Source organism: Schistocerca nitens, chromosome 2, assembly GCF_023898315.1.
Source record: "Schistocerca nitens isolate TAMUIC-IGC-003100 chromosome 2, iqSchNite1.1, whole genome shotgun sequence".
NCBI lineage: Eukaryota > Metazoa > Arthropoda > Insecta > Orthoptera > Acrididae > Schistocerca > Schistocerca nitens.
Genome location: NC_064615.1, coordinates 324,894,095 through 324,913,768, shown reverse-complemented (window position 1 = coordinate 324,913,768; position 19,674 = coordinate 324,894,095). Strand labels below are relative to the sequence as shown.

General features: G+C 39.4%; 1 protein-coding gene across 3 annotated transcripts in view; it reads right to left on the bottom strand.

Annotated features, from left to right (window-relative positions):
- Window positions 1-19,674, bottom strand: part of LOC126236121 (cyclin-dependent kinase 8) — a 93,667-nt gene that overhangs the window by 37,018 nt on the left and 36,975 nt on the right. For all 3 annotated transcript variants that reach the window (XM_049945193.1, XM_049945194.1, XM_049945192.1), the window contains exon 5: window positions 18,792-18,981. In XM_049945193.1, coding sequence (XP_049801150.1) covers window positions 18,792-18,981 — 190 coding nt within the window. The remainder of the gene's footprint in view (window positions 1-18,791; window positions 18,982-19,674) is intronic.

Sequence of the window (19,674 nt, the reverse complement as noted above, 5' to 3'; positions counted from 1 at the left end):
AATCCTTTCGTGTTTCCCTCTCCTTCCCTCTTTCCTGACGAGGCAACCGTTGGTTGCGAAAGCTAGAATTTTGTGTGTATGTTTGTGTGTCTATCGACATGCCAGCGCTTTCGTTTGGTAAGTCACATCATCTTTGTATTTAGATATATTCTCTCTCTCTCTCTCTCTCTCTCTCTCTCTATATATATATATATATATATATATATATATATATATATATATATACACCTTCAACCCATTACATGCAGTCTCCCATCCTTCATCAAAGACACCAACCACTTCCTTGAACGCCTGGAATCCTTACCCAATCTGTTACCCCCGGAAACCATCCTTGTAACCATTGATGCCACTTCCTTATACACAAATATTCCGCACGTCCAGGGCCTCGCTGCGATGGAGCATTTCCTTTCACGCCGATCACCTGCCACCCTACCTAAAACCTCTTTCCTCATTACCTTAGCCAGCTTCATCCTGACCCACAACTTCTTCACTTTTGAAGGCCAGACATACCAACAATTAAAGGGAACAGCCATGGGTACCAGGATGGCCCCCTCGTACGCCAACCTATTCATGGGTCGCTTAGAGGAAGCCTTCTTGGTTACCCAGGTCTGCCAACCCAAAGTTTGGTACAGATTTATTGATGACATCTTCATGATCTGGACTCACAGTGAAGAAGAACTCCAGAATTTCCTCTCCAACCTCAACTCCTTTGGTTCCATCAGATTCACCTGGTCCTACTCCAAATCCCATGCCACTTTCCTTGACGTTGACCTCCACCTGTCCAATGGCCAACTTCACACGTCCGTCCACATCAAACCCACCAACAAGCAACAGTACCTCCATTATGACAGCTGCCACCCATTCCACATCAAACGGTCCCTTCCCTACAGCCTAGGTCTTCGTGGCAAACGAATCTGCTCCAGTCCGGAATCCCTGAAACATTACACCAACAACCTGACAACAGCTTTCGCATCCCGCAACTACCCTCCCGGCCTGGTACAGAAGCAAATAACCAGAGCCACTTCCTCATCCCCTCAAACCCAGAATCCCCCACAGAAGAACCACAAAAGTGCCCCACTTGTGACAGGATACTTTCCGGGACTGGACCAGACTCTGAATGTGGCTCTCCAGCAGGGATACGACTTCCTCAAATCCTGCCCTGAAATGAGATCCATCCTTCATGAAATCCTCCCCACTCCGCCAAGAGTGTCTTTCCGCCGTCCACCTAACCTTCGTAACCTGTTAGTTCATCCCTATGAAATCCCCAAACCACCTTCCCTACCCTCTGGCTCCTATCCTTGTAACCGCCCCCGGTGCAAAACCTGTCCCATGCACCCTCCCACCACCACCTACTCCAGTCCTGTAACCCGGAAGGTGTACACGATCAAAGGCAGAGCCACGTGTGAAAGCACCCACGTGATTTACCAACTGACCTGCCTACACTGTGATGCATTCTATGTGGGAATGACCAGCAACAAACTGTCCATTCGCATGAATGGACACAGGCAGACAGTGTTTGTTGGTAATGAGGATCACCCTGTGGCTAAACATGCCTTGGTGCACAGCCAGCACATCTTGGCACAGTGTTACACCGTCCGGGCTATCTGGATACTTCCCACCAACACCAACCTATCCGAACTCCGGAGATGGGAACTTGCCCTTCAGTATATCCTCTCTTCTCGTTATCCGCCAGGCCTCAATCTCCGCTAATTTCCAGTTGCCGCCACTCATACCTCACCTGTCTCTCAACAACTTCTTTGCCTCTACTCTTCCACCTCGACTGACATCTCTGCCCAAACTCTTTGTCTTTAAATATGTCTGCTTGTGCCTGTATGTGTGGATGGATATGTGTGTGTGTGCGAGTGTATACCTGTCCTTTTTTCCCCCTAAGGTAAGTCTTTCCGCTCCCGGGATTGGAATGACTCCTTACCCTCTCCCGTAAAACCCACATCCTTTCGTCTTTCCCTCTCCTTCCCTCTTTCCTGATGAGGCAACAGTTTGTTGCGAAAGCTTGAATTTTGTGTGTATATTTGTGTTTGTTTGTGTGTCTATCGACCTGCCAGCGCTTTTGTTTGGTAAGTCTCATCATCTTTCTTTTTAGAGGGAAACATTCCACATGGGAAAAATATATCTAAAAACAAAGATGATGTGACTTACCGAACGAAAGCGCTGGCAGGTCGATAGACACACAAACACACACACAAAATTCAAGCTTTCGCAACAAACTGTTGCCTCATCAGGAAAGAGGGAAGGAGAGGGAAAGACGAAAGGATAGGGTTTTAGGGGAGAGGGTAAGGAGTCATTCCAATCCCGGGAGCGGAAAGACTTACCTTAGGGGGAAAAAAGGACGGGTATACACTCGCACACACACACACACACACACATATCCATCCACACATATACAGACACAAGCAGACATCTCACAAGCAGACATATTTAAAGACCTTTAAATATGTCTGCTTGTGAGATGTCTGCTTGTGTCTGTATATGTGTGGATGGATATGTGTGTGTGTGCGAGTGTATACCCGTTCTTTTTTCCCCCTAAGGTAAGTCTTTCCGCTCCCGGGATTGGAATGACTCCTTACCCTCTCCCCTAAAACCCTATCCTTTCGTCTTTCCCTCTCCTTCCCTTTATATATATATATATATATAAACTAAGATGATGTGACTTACCAAATGAAAGTGCTGGCAGGTCGAAAGACACACAAACGAACACAAACATACACACAAAATTCAAGCTTTCGCAACAAACTGTTGCCTCATCAGGAAAGAGGGAAGGAGAGGGAAAGACGAAAGGATGTGGGTTTTAAGGGAGAGGGTAAGGAGTTATTCCAATCCCGGGAGCGGAAAGACTTACCTTAGGGGGAAAAAAGGACGGGTATACACTCGCATACACACACATATCCATCTACGCATATACAGACACAAGCAGACCTTGTGTCTGTATATTATTAGATATATTTTTCCTACGTGGAATGTTTCCCTCTATTATAACTATATATATATATCATAGAGGGAAACATTCCACGTGGGAAAAATATATCTAAAAACAAAGATGATGATTGTGTGTGTGTGTGTGTGTGTGTGTGTGTGTGTGTCGCAAAGTGAACTGTTTAATAACCTAAAACTAAAAAAACTGTATCATTATAGATCCCACTGATGATGCCTTAGAACAGGAGAAGGCGAAACGCGTATGGGATAAATAATGTAACTAACAGCAATAAAAGGCAGTTTTATTTACAAAATAAGTATCTGTCAAACCTTTTTATGTGACTGCCATAATTCTAGTACATTTTAATGGAAGTGGTGTACTTAATCTCTGCACCAAGTGTCATTGACATACATGTATTGTTTTCAGAGAAAATTGTATCTAAATCTAAAAATTTCATACTTTCGGGGAAATACATTTAAAGTTTCTATACAGTCTTTTCAATTGATACTCAAAGTTAAAATTTGCCGGGTCAATAGCTGTCATCACTGGTGGGTTTCTGTATCCTCCAGCTTATGTTTGGAGGCCCTCTGTTGAATTCTTTTTTTTTTTTTTTTTTTTTTCATTTGTAGGGCATTTTTCTCAGCATCTCGCACCCTCAGCAGGTCAACCGACAGAAGTGCATTCTTCATGTTCACCAAAGGTTCTACATCCATACCAGTAAAAACTTTCAGCCTATTGGCTGACCCATCACTGAAACACAAGTTTTTTGGGCTCTGAGGTCCACAAATACTATTTTAGGTAAATGTTCCCACACTCAGCTACTAAGACTTTTATTGGGAATTTGAGTTCTCCCATGGATACATTTGGCAATCAAGTTTTTGCTAGCCAACTTTCTATAGATAAGTTTTATAACATCTACTATTGACATTTCTGGAGGATGGTTATCTCTATATCCATCACCAGTTATACCAGCGCTCTAATAGACCGTGACTCGGGGTTCTTTGGACAGAGAGAATGACAAGGACCCTCTGTTACCTTTAAATTTACTCCTACTGTTAAACTTTGTTAAACTGTTCATATTCACAACCTGCACAGATTAAATATGTTCAAATGTATATGAATTTCTAAGGGACCAAAATGCTGAGGTCATCAGTCCCTAGACTTACCCACTATTGAAACTAGCTTAAACTAACTTATGCTAAGAACAACACACACAGCCATGCCCGAGGGAGGAGTCGAACCTCCAGTGGGAGAGGCCGTGAAATCTGTGACATGGCATCTCTAACCGCGCGGCCACTCCATGCAGTAGATAAAATATAACTATAAACACAATAAGATTACTTTCTAAACTTAAGTATTACTTCAAATCACTATGATGCAAAAACAGAACACTGAATTGATGTTTAGCTGTTGCCTACATTCGCTCAGCATCAGGTTAAACATTTTGCAAAGTAGTGGTCAAATGATATATATAGTAAAGACAAAGATAGTCTGCTGCAGCCGGGATACACACAGCTCAATTGACAGGTGACAGAAGGGGGCATGTCATTGTTTAGAAATGCTCTTTCTCCCCAATTAATATATACCAAACATAAAAAGCCATACATATTCTGGTTCAGGAAGGAATGAGGTATAGCTTAACACAATTAAAAAAAAATGTTATTTTGGCAGATTTTCATTTTCTGATTCCTTTAGGTGGTATCTGAGTGATGTAGTGCATCCTTTTGTTTAATTTCATTTATTATTTTTGGTAATTGACTGTCTCTGCAAATATGTCAAGATCAAGAAGAAATACTTTTTTCTGGGCTGTCAGACAGTTTGTGATTCAGAAGTAGACTCTACCAAACCAGAGAGTTTTGTAGTCAGTAAAGAGGGAATTGCATGCAAGGGAGAAAACCATGACTGAAATGCCATCCCACAGCTTAGAACACATGGTGCAAATAATAATAGGCAGCACTATAGAGTCGAAGAAAGCTCTAAATGGGGTGGAAAGTAACTGTACATCTGAAGTGGAGGAAAGGAAGTTGAGTATAATGGGATTACCCATGCAGCTGGTGGGTGTGGGAGGGGAGAGTGACAGGAAGCAGACATGAATCTTACAGATATCTACAGCAGTACTACAGGTAAATAACAGACTGGAGGAGGAAAAGTATGAGCAACTTGAAAATTACAGGAGAAAACAGGTGAACATGTTGACTAAAAACAGAAACTGATGCAACAAGGAAAGAAAGTAGGCAGTCTCAGTCATAAATAAGGTCCTGTGAAATGGTACCTTTCAGAGACTGCAAAAAAACGAAAGACATCAGACCAACACACTTCTCAAGGACTACACCGATTTTTCTTCAGTCATTACATCTGCTTCCATCGATGCACTTCATTTTGCAATGATAGAATGCAATTGTGTCCACATTTACACTTCAAATAATGAAATAGTTTATTTCAAACAATGAAAATCCAGGATGGAATGTAACAATATTACGATATTATATGTAATATAATGTAATGTAATATAAAATAATATAATTATATATTATATATGAGTCATGTGTGTGTGTGTGTGTGTGTGTGTGTGTGTGTGTGTGTGTGTGCGCGCGCGCGCGCCGTCTATTTTTGACGCAGGTCTTAAGGGCCAAAAACTTTATTTGGAACAGTCTTTTACTTGTGCCTAACTGCGACTCAGCATCTCCGCTATATGGTGAGAAACAGGTTATTTATATCATTTACCCAAAAAGTAACACCCAAAAACATCAATGTAGTCCTTGATAGTGGAAATGTAGTTCCCAAACGCGTTGGACTAAAATAGAAAAATAAAATTTTATGACTAAAGACAGAGTAGTAATAACAAAAATGTTTTTAGAAGTTACAGTCACTGACAGCTTGTGATGAAATGTCTGTCAATAATGATAAGAAAGGTTCAAAGATGCAACCAGAACAACCTAGAGCTCTGATCTGGTGAAATGGAAGCAGAGTTCCAATTTGTGTGGGTGAGATGTGCTTGTTTGTGTGTGTGTGTGTGTGTGTGTGTGTGTGTGTGTGTGTGTTTTCTGATGAAGGCTGTCGCCAAAAGCTATATGTGAGTGCCTTTTAATTGTGCATTTCTGCAACTTGACATGTCATCTTTATGGTGAGCAACTAGCTTTGCAGATTATGAAGAAACTGAAAGAACTTATGAGATACAGAAAATTATTTGGATAGTTAAATGTGATGAAATTGTAATCATGAAGGATGAGTGGAACTGGGTAATAGGAAGCAGAAGGGAAGGAAAAACAGAAGGAGAAAATGGACTGGGGGAACAGAACAAAAACAGGAAGCCACCTGTTGCACGGAGCATAATTTATAACACTTTTTTTAGAATTTTGAAAGAAGGTTGTATATGTGGAAGAGACCAGGAGACACTAGGAAGTTTCACAGCGGTTATAAAACAGTAAAGCACATATTTCAAAACCAGATTTTAAACTGTAAGACATTTTTGGAGGCAGATGTGGATCCTGACATAATTTACTGTTTCTGGACTGAAGACTGAAACTGAATAAACCACAAAAAGGTAAGAAATTCAGGAGAAAGGACTTAGATAAACTGAAGGAAACACAGACTGCTGAGAGTTTCAGAGGGAGCATTAGGTAACACTGGACAAATCCTCGGACAACTCACGAGATATCGAATTTAATTGACAAAAGGAGAAAATATAAAAATGTAGCAAATGCAACTGGCAAAAGAGAATACAGAAGTCTAAAAAATGAGATTAACAGAAAGTGCAAAGCAGCTAAGTAGGAATGGTAACACAAGGTGGCTGAAGCCTGCATAACAAGGGGAGTAATAGATGCTGCTTATAGGTCAATTAAGGAGACCTTTGGAGAAAAGAGAAACAACTGTACAAAAATCAAGAGTATTAAGCAAAGAAGGGAAAACTGAAAGGAGTACAAGGTCTATATAGGGTGTTCCAAGAGAAATTGTCAATATTCAGGGATATAACAGGAACGATAATTCAAAGCAAAAAAGTCTAGTAAACTTGGGCTCTAAAGTGCATCTCCTAAAATCAAAACAAGAAAAAATGCCCAGTAAAATGGGCACTGAAGAGCATGAGCACTTATTCATCTTCACTACTGTGAAACACATCTCTTCTAGTGAACAAATGTTCATAGCTCTTAACATATGCATTTTAGAGCCCATGTTTACTCAACATTTTTTCTTATACTTCATACTACCTCCTCCCAAAATATAGAAAGCAAAGAGCTTGCAGTAGAAGAGATTTTTTAACGGTATCAAAGATGAAGAAGTGCTCATAGGTCTCAAAGCATGTATTTTACATCCGTAAACTCTTTTGCTTTCAATGATCATTCCTGTCATGTCCCTGAATATTGACCATTCCTTCTGGGATAGCCTCTATACGGGAACAAGCTTGAGGACAATGTCATCAAAAGAGAAGAAATAGGTAAACATGAGATGGGACATATGATTCTGTAAGGAGGACTAAAAGACCTAAGTCAAAACAAGGCCCCTGGAGTGGATGACGTTCCTACAGAATTATTGAGATTCTTGTGAAAGCCAACCATTATAAAATAATTCCAGCTTGTGGGCACAATATATGAGACATGTGAAATGCTCAGATTTCAGGAAGAATTTCATGATTCTAATTCCAAAGACGCAAGGTGCTGACTGGTGTGTATACTACAGATCCATAGTTTAATAGTTAGTTGCATGTTCCAAGGATCATAAATCATAATGATGTGAAATAAGTCATTTTACATACAAATTGCAGATTAACTTGTAAACATGGCTAAACACTGAGTAATAACTCATAATCACGAAACATTGATACAAAATGTTTACAAACTCATGCTAAAACTGTACAGGTTGACCTTGGGGGAAATAAGTTTGTGTTCCGGAGAAACGTAGCAACACATAAGGCAAGACTGATCCTGAGAATGATCTTAGAAAATTGATTGAAGAAAGGCAAATCTACATTTTGCCATTTGTAGATTTCAATGTGGACTGCACTAAAGTTTTTGAAATTTTGAAGGTAGAAGGTATAAAATATAGTGACTGAAAAAATTATTTCCGACTTGTATATAAACCTGAGTGCTATTATAAGAGTCAAAGGACATGAAAAGAAAGTCATAGTTGAGAAGGGAGTGAAGGACTGTACCCGGTCCCCCTATCAATCTGTAACTTGAGCAAGCTGTGTAGGCAACCAAGAAGAAATTTTGAAAGGGAATTAAAGTTCAGGGAGGGGAAATAAAAGCTCTGTTCTGCCGATAACATAGCAATTCTGCCAGAGACAGCTAAGGACTGGGAAAGGAGTTGAACAGGAAAGAAAATGTCTTGAAACAAGATTACAAGATGAACATAAACAAAAGTAAAACAACGGTAATAGAATGTAGTGAAAGTAAATGCTGAGGGAATTAGCTTAGGAAATAAGACACTGAAAGACGTAGATGAGTTTTGTTATTTGGACAGGAAAATAACTGATGATGGATGAATTTGGGATGATATAAACTGCAGACTGGTAATAGAGAGAAAAGCATTTCTGAAAAAGAGGAATTAGTTACCATCTAATAGCAATTTAAGTCTTTTCTGAAGGTATTCGTCTGGAGCATAGCCTATTATGGTAATGAAACCTGGATAATAAGCAGTTCAGACAAGAAGAGAACAGAAGCTTTCGAAATATGGCAGTAAAGAAGAACACAAAAGATTGGATAGGTAGATCAAATGAGGAGATACTGAATCAATTTAGGGGAGAAAAGAAATTTATGGCGCAACTTGACTAAAAGAATGAATAAGTTGATAGAATGCATCCTGAGTCATAAAGGTATTGTCAGTTTGGTAGTGGAATGAAGCGTGAGGGGGAGGGAGGGGGGAGGGGAATTGTGGATGGAGCTTGAAAACAATGAGGTTCAAAATGTATGTAGATTGCATTAGTCATGCACAGGACAGACTAGCACGGAGAGCTGTTCCAACCACTCTTCGGACTGAAGACCACAACAACGACGTAACTCCAGCTGTTCAAAAAATCTGTGCTGAATAAGGTCTCCGAGAGAAACCAGTCACACAATAAAGAATAAATTGAACAGCAGCTTGAAAGTGTTACATGATGTTATTGCTACATCCTAAAACTATAGATAATGTCTTTGTACACACATTAGTGAAGTTCTATCTCCAGGGACAAACTGACTGCAAGACATGTGAAAAAAGCTAAGAGTTATTTTATAAATTACAGTACACCAAAGTGTGTTCCGACAAGCAAGTCAATTTATGTAAAAACATTGGGAAATTATGCTATCAGAGAAATACATTAGGAAATATATACTTCCACATACTCCCCCACCCCTCCCCCAACTCCAATCCAATGAAAGAGTAAAGCCAGAGTTACGAAGATTTTGCAGGATATATTGCCGTGAGATACACAACACACAGGAAAAGTATTAAGAATACATTGAGCTCATAATTAATAATGTAGGCCACTCACTAACAGGATTTCTACTGTGTCGACATTTAATAAAGGAAAGGCCCTGGAGTATATCAATAAATCAAGTTGCATACACTCTACACAGCAAATAGAGTTGGCAGGGAAGTTACATGCTGCAGGCTGAAACCTGGAAGACACAGCTATGGAAAAAGAACTGAACATGATAAAAGAAAATACACACATCAAAAAAGGTTTTGCCTCACCTCAATTCCGAGAGTTCCGGAAACTGTACAGAAAATTGGAGTAAAGATCAACATAAACATCATTTCCACCCTTTTTACTGCTCATGAAAACCACACATTGCATGTTGTACCACCAGCGGGACCTTCAGAGATTAATGTACACACTGGTACCTTTAATACCCAGTAGCATGTCCTCTTGCATTGACACATGCCTGTATTCATCGTGGCATACTATCCACAAGTTCATCAAGGCACTGTTGGTCCAGATTGTCCCACTCCTCAACAGCGATTCGGTGTAGATCCCTCAGAGTGGTTGGTGGGTCACATTGTCCATAAACAGCCCTTTTCAATCTATCCCAGGCATGTTTGGCAGGGTTCATGTCTTGAGAACATGCAAGACACTCTAGTTGAGCAATGTCGTTATCCTCAAGATAACACAAGATGTGTACGGTGGGGGCACAAATTGTCTTCCATGAAGACGAATGCCTTGCCAATACGCTGGCGATATGGTTGCACTATTGGTCGGAGGATGGCATACACATATCGTATGGCTGTTACGGCGCCTTCCATGACCACCAGCGACGTACATCAGCCCCACATAATGCCACCCTAAAACAGCTGGGAACCTCCACCTTGCTGCACTCACTGGACAGTGTGTCTAAGGCGTTCAACCCGACCAGGTTGGGTTGCTTTGGGGGAGGAGACCAGACAGTGAGGTCATCGGTCTCATCAGATTAGGGAAGGACAGGGAAGGAAGTCGGGTGTGCCCTTTCAAAGGAACCATCCTGGCATTTGCCTGGAGCGATTTAGGGAAATCACGGAAAACCTAAATCAGAGAATGTGATGCCAATCCTGAGTGGTCCATTCGGCATGTTGTTGGGCCCATCTCTACGACGCTGCATGGTGTCGTGGTTGCAAAGATGGCCATCAGGAGTGAAGTTGAGCATCATGCAGCCTTTTACACAGTTTGAGTCGTAACACGATGTCCTGTGGCTGCACGAGAAGCATTATTCAACATGGTGGCGTTGCTGTCAGTGTTCCTCCGAGCCATAATTCGTAGGAAGTGGTCATCCACTGCAGTAGTAGCCCTTGGGCGGCCTGAGCGAGGCATGTCATTGACAGTTCCTGTCTCTCTGTATCTCCTCCATGTCCGAACAACATTGCTTTGGTTCACTCCGACATGCCTGGACACTTCCCTTGTTGAGAGGCCTTCCTGGCACAAAGTAACAATGCAGACATAATCAAACCACAGTATTGTCCATCTAGGCATGGTTGAAATACAGGCAACACGAGCCATGCACCTCCTTCCTGGTGGAATGACTGGAACTGATCGGCTGTCGGATCCCTCCGTCTAATAGGTGCTGCTTATGCATAGCTGTTTACATCTCTGGGTGGGTTTAGTGACATCTCTCAACAGTCAAAGGGACTGTGTCCATGATACAATATCCACAGTGAACATTTATCTTCAAGAGTTCTGGGAACCTGGGTGATGCAAAACTTTTTTTGATGTGTGTACTTATCAAAAAGAGGATTTAGAATTAGTGAAATCACATTTTAATTCTACTAGAATCAATACAGGAAAATAGAAACTATTCCATATTTATATAGGTCCTTGCAGAATTAGGGATCTGAAAAGCCCGAAATAATGCAGCAGTAAATTGAAAAGAACATTGAGAAATATATGGAAGAAGTATAAAAACTTCTAAATTAATTTGTGCATAATTTATAATAATAAATATTTAAGAAAGCATCAATAATTTTAAAACAAAACAACAAATTTCTAATGCAAGATAATCCAGGAATCATAATCTTAAAGTGGAAGCATTAAAAATGTGACAAAAAAAAAAAAAAAAAAGTAAAGTGTGCTCAACCCAAATGTTGCTTTGAATATGAATATCACAACACATTACTTGACGCAGTCTTATTGGAGGCGTTATGCCCTTGCTTTGTTCTAACTTCAGAATAGGATCACCCAGTCAGATGTAAGGAACCCTTTTATTTATATGAATCCATTCCATGGTGTGATCTAACTATTACTTATCAACAAGCAATCATAATGAACAGTCTGAACCACACACACACACACACACACACACACACACACACACACACACACACACACACACACAAAAATATAAAACTATCTTTTGGAACTGTTGGTTGCTTCGTTGTAAACTGAAAACAAAACAGAAAAAGCTGAAAACCTCTCAAACTCCAGGTCTAGAGACACCTACCAATATGTGAAAGAAGTAAGATGTAAAAACAATTACTTTTCTGTTTTGAAATTGTCTAACTCTTTCAAAAACATTTTCCTTTTCCTTATTCAGTATTTTGTCACAAGTTCTTGTTACAATCTACCTCAGTTATACAGCCTGTCCTACATTCTTTTGAAGAAGTTGACTGCTTTTTTGATCAAAACTTATGTCAGCTTGACATACAGTCAAGTGGAGAAACCCATGACAAATGAATTACTGAAGTATCTTTTACTACAGTCTAATGGTGCACTATAGATTACAGTACAACTCAATTCAACAAAATGATCATTAAGTAGACACAAATTAATGATCTAAAATTTAATGAGAACCGTCTAGGTTGTTAGAATTACTGTCTCACACGAGGTACATTTACCAACTTCAAATCTACTGTTATCTGGAAGGTGCTGTTTTCTGACATATAGATAATCTTTATTTCCAAATAAAAGTATGAGCACTGGATTTCTAAAATGCCTTTCATGTAAATGCAGTAAAAATTCTAGAATAACTTGATTCCTGGCTATGTTACACACAAATATTTCTGCAATTGCATGGGTAGGTAAAGTGATAGAAATTCTAAGTACAGAATGCAGAGGATGCACAAAGACAAGGCACGAAACCGATGAAAACAGTTTAAGAACAAGAAAGTTACAAAATAGTTCTGTAGATGGAAAGTAGTCAATGCTGAAACATTACAAGAACTTCAAATATAATTTAGACTATCACTGCAAATGAGATGGAAGTAGGTTAGAGTTAGACATTTTGCTGAGGATAATATTATAAACAGAGACCTGTCCTTTGGTAGGACAAGGTGGGAGAAAAAAAATTCACTAAGGAAATACTGCAAATTGATCAGTTTCAACAGAACAATTGAGAAACATACGTTTTCTGTTACTGGGTTTTTCACTGTGATAAATTTCTACTTCAGATTTTTTTTTCCTACAGCACACTAAGTTTTAGACAGAGAACAACTCAGCATTTACCTGAAATGATACAATTAAGATGTAATGCAACATCCAAAACATGAAGTTTCAAAATACAATTGCTGAGAGAAAGACTCCAAAATGCTGGTTGGTGTAGCAGGCCTCCTTCAAGGAGGGCACAGAAACAGGTGCCCCTGCTGTTGAGAAGTGACTGAAAGAGTTGGAAACAAATAAGTTGTCAGGTTTGGATGGAATCCCAATTTGGTTTAACAGAGGGTACTCTCTGACTATGGTTCCTTAATTATCTTGCATTTAGTCTTCCTGGTGACGGATACTCCCAATTCTCCGTTCGCGAAATCCCTGGCGTCTTCTCAATAATCTGGCACTCTTTCCTGTGTAGCTTGCAATACGGTTCTTTTGATCGTGCTACAGTTATTTGTAGTGAATCTCTCGCCCAGTGTGAAGTCCCAAGTGAAAAATTGCAGGTGACCCTTAGATACAAAGAGTAAAAGAGTAGAGCCACAAAATTACAGACCAATCTCCTTAATATCAGTTTGCTGTAGAATTCTTCAGCACATTATAAGTTTGAATACAATAAATTTCCTTGAGACAAAAAACTTCTGTCCACAAGTCAGCATGGATTTAGAAAGCATCACTTGTGCAAAACTCTACTTGGCCATTTCTCTCATGATATCTTACATCAGGAACAGGCAGATTCCATATTCCTGTATTTTCAGAAGGCATTTGATACAGTGCTCTACTGCAGACTGTTAACAAAGGTCCAGGAATATAGAATATGTTCCCAGATATATGAGTGGCTAGAAGACTTCTTTACTGATAGAACTCTGTATGTCAGACTGGATGGCTGTGTTCACCAGAGATACAGGTATTTACAGGAGTTCCCCAGATAACATAAATGATCTGGTGTAGAGGGTGAAAAGAAATCTGTGACTCTTTGTTGCTAATACTGTAGTGTACAGGAAAGTGCTGTTGTTGAGTGACTGCAGGAGGATACAGGATGACTTAGACACAATTTTTGTTTCCTGTGATGCTTGCTCTAACTGTAGAAAAATGTAAGCTAATGCAGGTGATTGGGGAAACACAATTTTCAAATGTCAGAATACAGTATTAGTGGTGTGTTGCTTGGCACAATCTTGTCAGTTAAATTTATATGCTAAATTCTGCAAAGCGATATCAAATGGAACAAACATGTAAGGTCAGGAGTAGGAAAAGTGAACAGTCAAGTTCAGTTTATTGGAAGGATTTTAGGAAAGTGTAGCTAATTCCCAAAGGAGATCACATACAGAATACCAGTGTGACTCATTCTTGAGTACCTCTTGAGTGTTTGGGATCACTACCAGGTCAGATTAAAAGAAGATATCAAAGCAATTCACATATCGACAATTCTACTGCTACCAACATACATTCTGCTTAAGGACCGGTAAGGACAAGATAAGAGAAATTAGAACTCATACTTAGGCTTATAGACAGTCATTTTTTCCTCACTCCAGTTTGAAGATGGCTAATGAGTTCTGCAGTCACTTAAGCCACCTTAGTTTTGTGTTGTTGTGACACAATTCATGTTAGCATACGATGATCTCTGTTATTTGGTTTGAATTTGTGACCACTATTACGTTTACATGATGATGTTTTTCCATGTTTTGTGTAGGCTGTCATGACTGTTGAAACAGTTGCTTTTGAAACATTCAATAAGTTGGCTGTCTTGGTTACTGATGCTCCAGCTAATCAGGCCCCCACAATCTGCCCTCTCTTATGTCTTTCATTGCACATTGACCTCAACCTCTGAATGCAAATACGAAGTGTGCACTACTCATTAACAACCTGCACTGATGCCTATCCCGTACTGAACATGCACAGTCCAGTATGACATGTGCCTTACCCGTGTTGTTGACCATCAAACACGACCATCCCATTACTACCACTGTTCACATTATTTTGTCTATCCCCTGTAGCTCATTCTGTGGATGCCTTATCATATATCTCCCACTTTGTGCAGATGTAATCAATGTCAGTACAAACACTGACAAGAGCCTTGGAATATATTTTAGGCAAAGGTGAGTTACAACAAATGATAATCTCCAACAATGGGACTCAATTGCATGCCACACATTCACTATCATTTGCTGATTAAATGACTTTTGCCATCTCTTCTCATCTTCATTAAATCCTTCACTGAACAGTATAGATGAAAGACTTTGTGGTATCTTCAAGGTAAAAATGGCAAGAGCACTACAAGAGGCAAATTACAATATCCTAGTTATGCAGTTCACAAGTACACAATACCAATGAATATGAAGAACACAAGTACTCAGAACCCGCACAAGTGCTAGTCAAGGACAATATTTCACCTCCTCCGCGTAGAGGAGCAGCAGCACTTTTCTGGTGCAATACAGTTTCTGGCTGTAGCGCCTGTCTATGGGTACGGGTGCCGGTCCCAACCAATACCTGGCACTATCCTCAAACTCCAAGTTTCAATGATGGTGGTGCTGTAGACATACTTGTGAACAGTGTTAGGCCACAATAGGTAGATGTGGCACTTCTACTTTCACATACACACCATCTACTTGTCTGTAATTTTGCATATCCATTCTTTTAGCTTCTGTATAAACAAGAGTGACCTATGTTCCTCTTCTTGTCACACTGAACTATTAACAGCATACTCAATGTAAAACCTACTAGAAATGTTGCCTAAGTCAGCTATTTTGCCCATTCTGATTAGTATTAACAGTTTTTCAATAGCACAAATGCTTATTTTAATGTCTCACTTGCGAGTGTGAACAGTGACCAACAATGGAAGGAAGTAAGGCAAGAAGATTGGGTTTAATGTCCAGTCGACACTGAGACCACTAGAGACAGAGCATAAGCTCGGATTGTGCCAAGGACGGGGAAGGTAATCAGCCGTGCTCTTTCAAAAGAACCATCCCAGCATTTGCTTGGAGCGACATAGGGAAATCACAGAAAACCTAAATCTGGATGGCCGGATGTGGGTTAGAACCGTCGTCCTCCCGAATGCAAGTCCAGTGTGCTAACCACTGTGCCACCTTTCTTGGTAAGTTCAAAAATGGTTCAAATGGCACATCTGTGGTCACCAGTCCCCTAGAACTTAGAACTACTTAAACCTAACTAACCTAAGGACATCACACACATCCATGCCCGAGGCAGGATTCGAACCTGCGACCGTAGCGGTCACGCGGTTCCAGACTGAAGTGCCTAGAACCGCACGGCCACACCGGCCGGCTTTCTCGGTAAGTGACTAACAATGAAAAAGCTACTTGAAATCAATGGCTCCTTTGACTACAGCAATGCTTAACTAAGCATGGTTTTATTGGAGTTTGTATGCCCTTGCCTTACTTCAACCTGCGACACGACTTAACCAGCTAGTTACATGGAAACAGAAGTTTAACATGGACTTGAAACCATGGTGCAATTGCGGATTTTTCACATAGACGAATAATCTCTAAAGTTGAAATAAATCATAAATAACACAAAAATCTTAGGACTCAGTAAGAACTGAACCACGGATCCTTGGATTTGTGGCCTGATACACACTTAGCCACAATTAACAATGGTATGGCAGTACTATTCTCACACATGAATTAGTTTTTAAATGCCATCTGACTGTACTATTTAAAATTTGGTATGAAAGTGTTTGTTGGTATTTCTGATCCAATCAGGTGGCACACTGCTTAAGACACTGCAACCATATACAGGACAAGAGGGTTCAAAGCCATGATGATTTTTATGATACAGTAATGGAAAGTCTTTGGTGGAAAAGAAATAATGAAAGGAGCATATGTAAACCTAACATACTCTATTTAACAATATTTCAGAAATTTAAACTACAGATTTATTGTTTTACATTTCCTAAAAACAGTGCTAAATCAGAACAGTGAACCCATTTCACCAAGCATAATGAATAATTTTCACTTAACATTTGAATTTTTTGTGTGTATTTAATGTGTTTTATATTAATAAAACAGGAAAATATTAAAAATAAGAGCTTCTAATAACTGTTTTAACATATTGGCAAATGTTCAGTGACATAACAGAAACAGATGAACATAAATGCCAAATCAAGGCATAGATATATTGTCATAAACATAAGAATTTGTGTCTAATATCATTTTTCCTGAAAGTAAAAGTACCACAGGCACTAACATAAATAACATTAATGGCTGTTGAGTTTTAGTGTACTTACATCCGGCAGAGCTCCTTTGGCTCATACTGGTACATTAACTTGGCCAATAATCATCCTAAAGCAGAAAGCAATTGATAACTAGAACTCAAACTAGAGTACCTTTAGTTCAAATAACTACACAGTTCTTAAACATAAAGTTTAGCTTACAAGTGCAAAGATTTGTACCAGAAACATGATCTACAAACATCGTCATTTTATAGTTAGAATAATTCATACAAGTGTGGATGAAAAATGTTAGCTCTCGTTTCAGTCATAGTGCCACAAAGCCATAATCCGAAAACACAAAATAAAACCAAATAAAATGGCTCACCTAGTTTCAGTAGCTATCAAATGTGCTTCATTTGTCAATATAACTTGTGGCTTCAAGTGATAAATAAATTCTCTTCGTGAATCGTGATAAAGGTGTTGGTCCATTTCTTCTACTACCATTTGCTCACAAACGCAATTCATACAGGATGTATCAATTTGATTTCTGTACTCACAAGAATGAAGACATTTACATTGTAATACCTGGTCTCACTGTTGGAAATAGTTTATGGCTCAAGCAGCTAAAATGAACATATTTTTGTCTACATTATTTTATAGGTGGAATACCCAAAAATGTAGTGGGATGATCGATACAATACCAGCTAAATTACAGACGAGAGATGAATGAACAAAATGTGATGCAGTGTAGATGACAATCCATACAGCAACACATTCAAATAGATGACGATGGTGTGGCTATGTCCTGGTCAAGAGAGGCAACAGATTTGCATTCCTGCTGTTACTAACCATAAGCAATATCTTGTATATGGATACAAAACTTACATACATACATAGAGGTGATATAACTTTATATGGTACTATGTAGAGATTTAAATATTTATGTGTTTCGTAGAATATTATGAAGAGTTTTCTCGGTCTGGGTTCAGCCACAAGTCATTTCATCCATAACAGTATAATGAAGATGGGAAGATTATGTTTACGGTCCCACCAACAATGAAGTCATTACAGATATAGCTCAATCCTGGATAGGGAAAGGACTGGGAAGGAAACTGGCTGCACCTTTCAAACAAACATCTGTCTTAAATAATTTAGGGAAATCACAGAAAACCTAAATCTGGATGGCCAAACAGGGATCTGACCTGCTATCCTTCCTAATATGAGATCAGTGTCTTATCACTGTGCCATATCATTAGGCTACAACAATATGTTCATTCTGGTTGGCACAGGACGCAACCTTCAATCACTTTACGATGAATGTCACTGATCCCCAATTCTAGACAAAATGTTGTGTTTGTTTTGTTCCCTAGTCAATAAAAATGGCCACCACAGCAGACAATGATTACAAATGGAAAGCTGAAACAAAAGTAACAAAATAGGAAAAAAGTGTATATATTTTGGAAATCAGCAGAGAGACCCTTCGAGATGGTGTCAACATTCATGACATTTCACATTTACCACAACTTGTGTTGAAGCAAAACCATTTCTAGTCATTCTAAACAAATTTAGTGTTGTGTGTTGTTTCTTGTACCAGGAATCTACAGAAAGCAGACAGTTCTAGACTGCTCAGTCAAATTTTCCACAAAACTGATTTCGTGTTATGTCAATTGCTTATTATATTTCACAATACTTCATTTATAACTTGGCCTAAGTAAAAATGTGTACATCTAGTGACTTGGTTCAAAACAGATTATGTCAATTCTGCTTTCAGTAGTTATAAATACAGCCTGTGTTGTAAGTAGAGCAATACTTAAAGTTATTTCCTCATTAAGCAGGTAAGAAAGCACAATTAACAAATACGTCTAACAAGTAGTGTACCAAGAGAAGCTTACCAATGGCTTTTGTGTAGTGGCGTGCACCCAGTAGCAGCTCAGGAGCTCTGTACCAAAATGTGACTACCACAGGGTCAAGGTCAGCTAGAGGCTTGAGTGGAGCATTAAAGAGACGTGCAAACCCCATATCAGCAATCTTCACACGGCCTCGCTCAGGTCCTTCTCCCATTACAAGGATATTTGCTGGTTTCTGAAAATAAATTATTAACGAAAGATCAGTTACATACACGTGACTTTTCTGCCTATTGTACAAGCAAATACAATTGATTACAGTCACAAACCAAAATGCAGCTAGAAGCTATATGTATGTTTCATACATATCTTACTGTTAAACATCAAACAACTGATTTAAGACCACAGCTGACAATCACATAAATTGAAAACACCTATGGTGCAGCCAACATCAAATAAAAGTTACAGAAAATTATCAAAGTTTTCCCATTTTCCAGGAGTTAAGATACATGTATTCTGGAAAAGAAAGGAAGCTACAATGAAATGTTGCTGCTGAAAGAGAGATATTCAGAAAACAACAAAGAGAGATGTTCCAAAACAAAGAGAAAAAAAATGAAAATTACGTCAACAACAGGCAAAAAGAAGTAAGGAAGTGTGAACTATGGAGAGGTGCTGCACCCACACTACATCACAAAGTAAGTAGCAATAACATCACGGGATTCACAATACATGTTCCAAGTGTTTTGAAACTCAGCTCCTTCTCCTGCCATGCTTATGTTCAGAGTTCTACTAAGGTCAATTAGATTTACTTACTTTAAGGAACTGTAGTGTCGATGGCATCTTCATTACCTGCATGCGGGGTGCTGCTCGCAGCCATGTGGGAGACAGATTTTTAAACTTCCTGTCGGCCCTCCCCCGGGCGGATGCATGT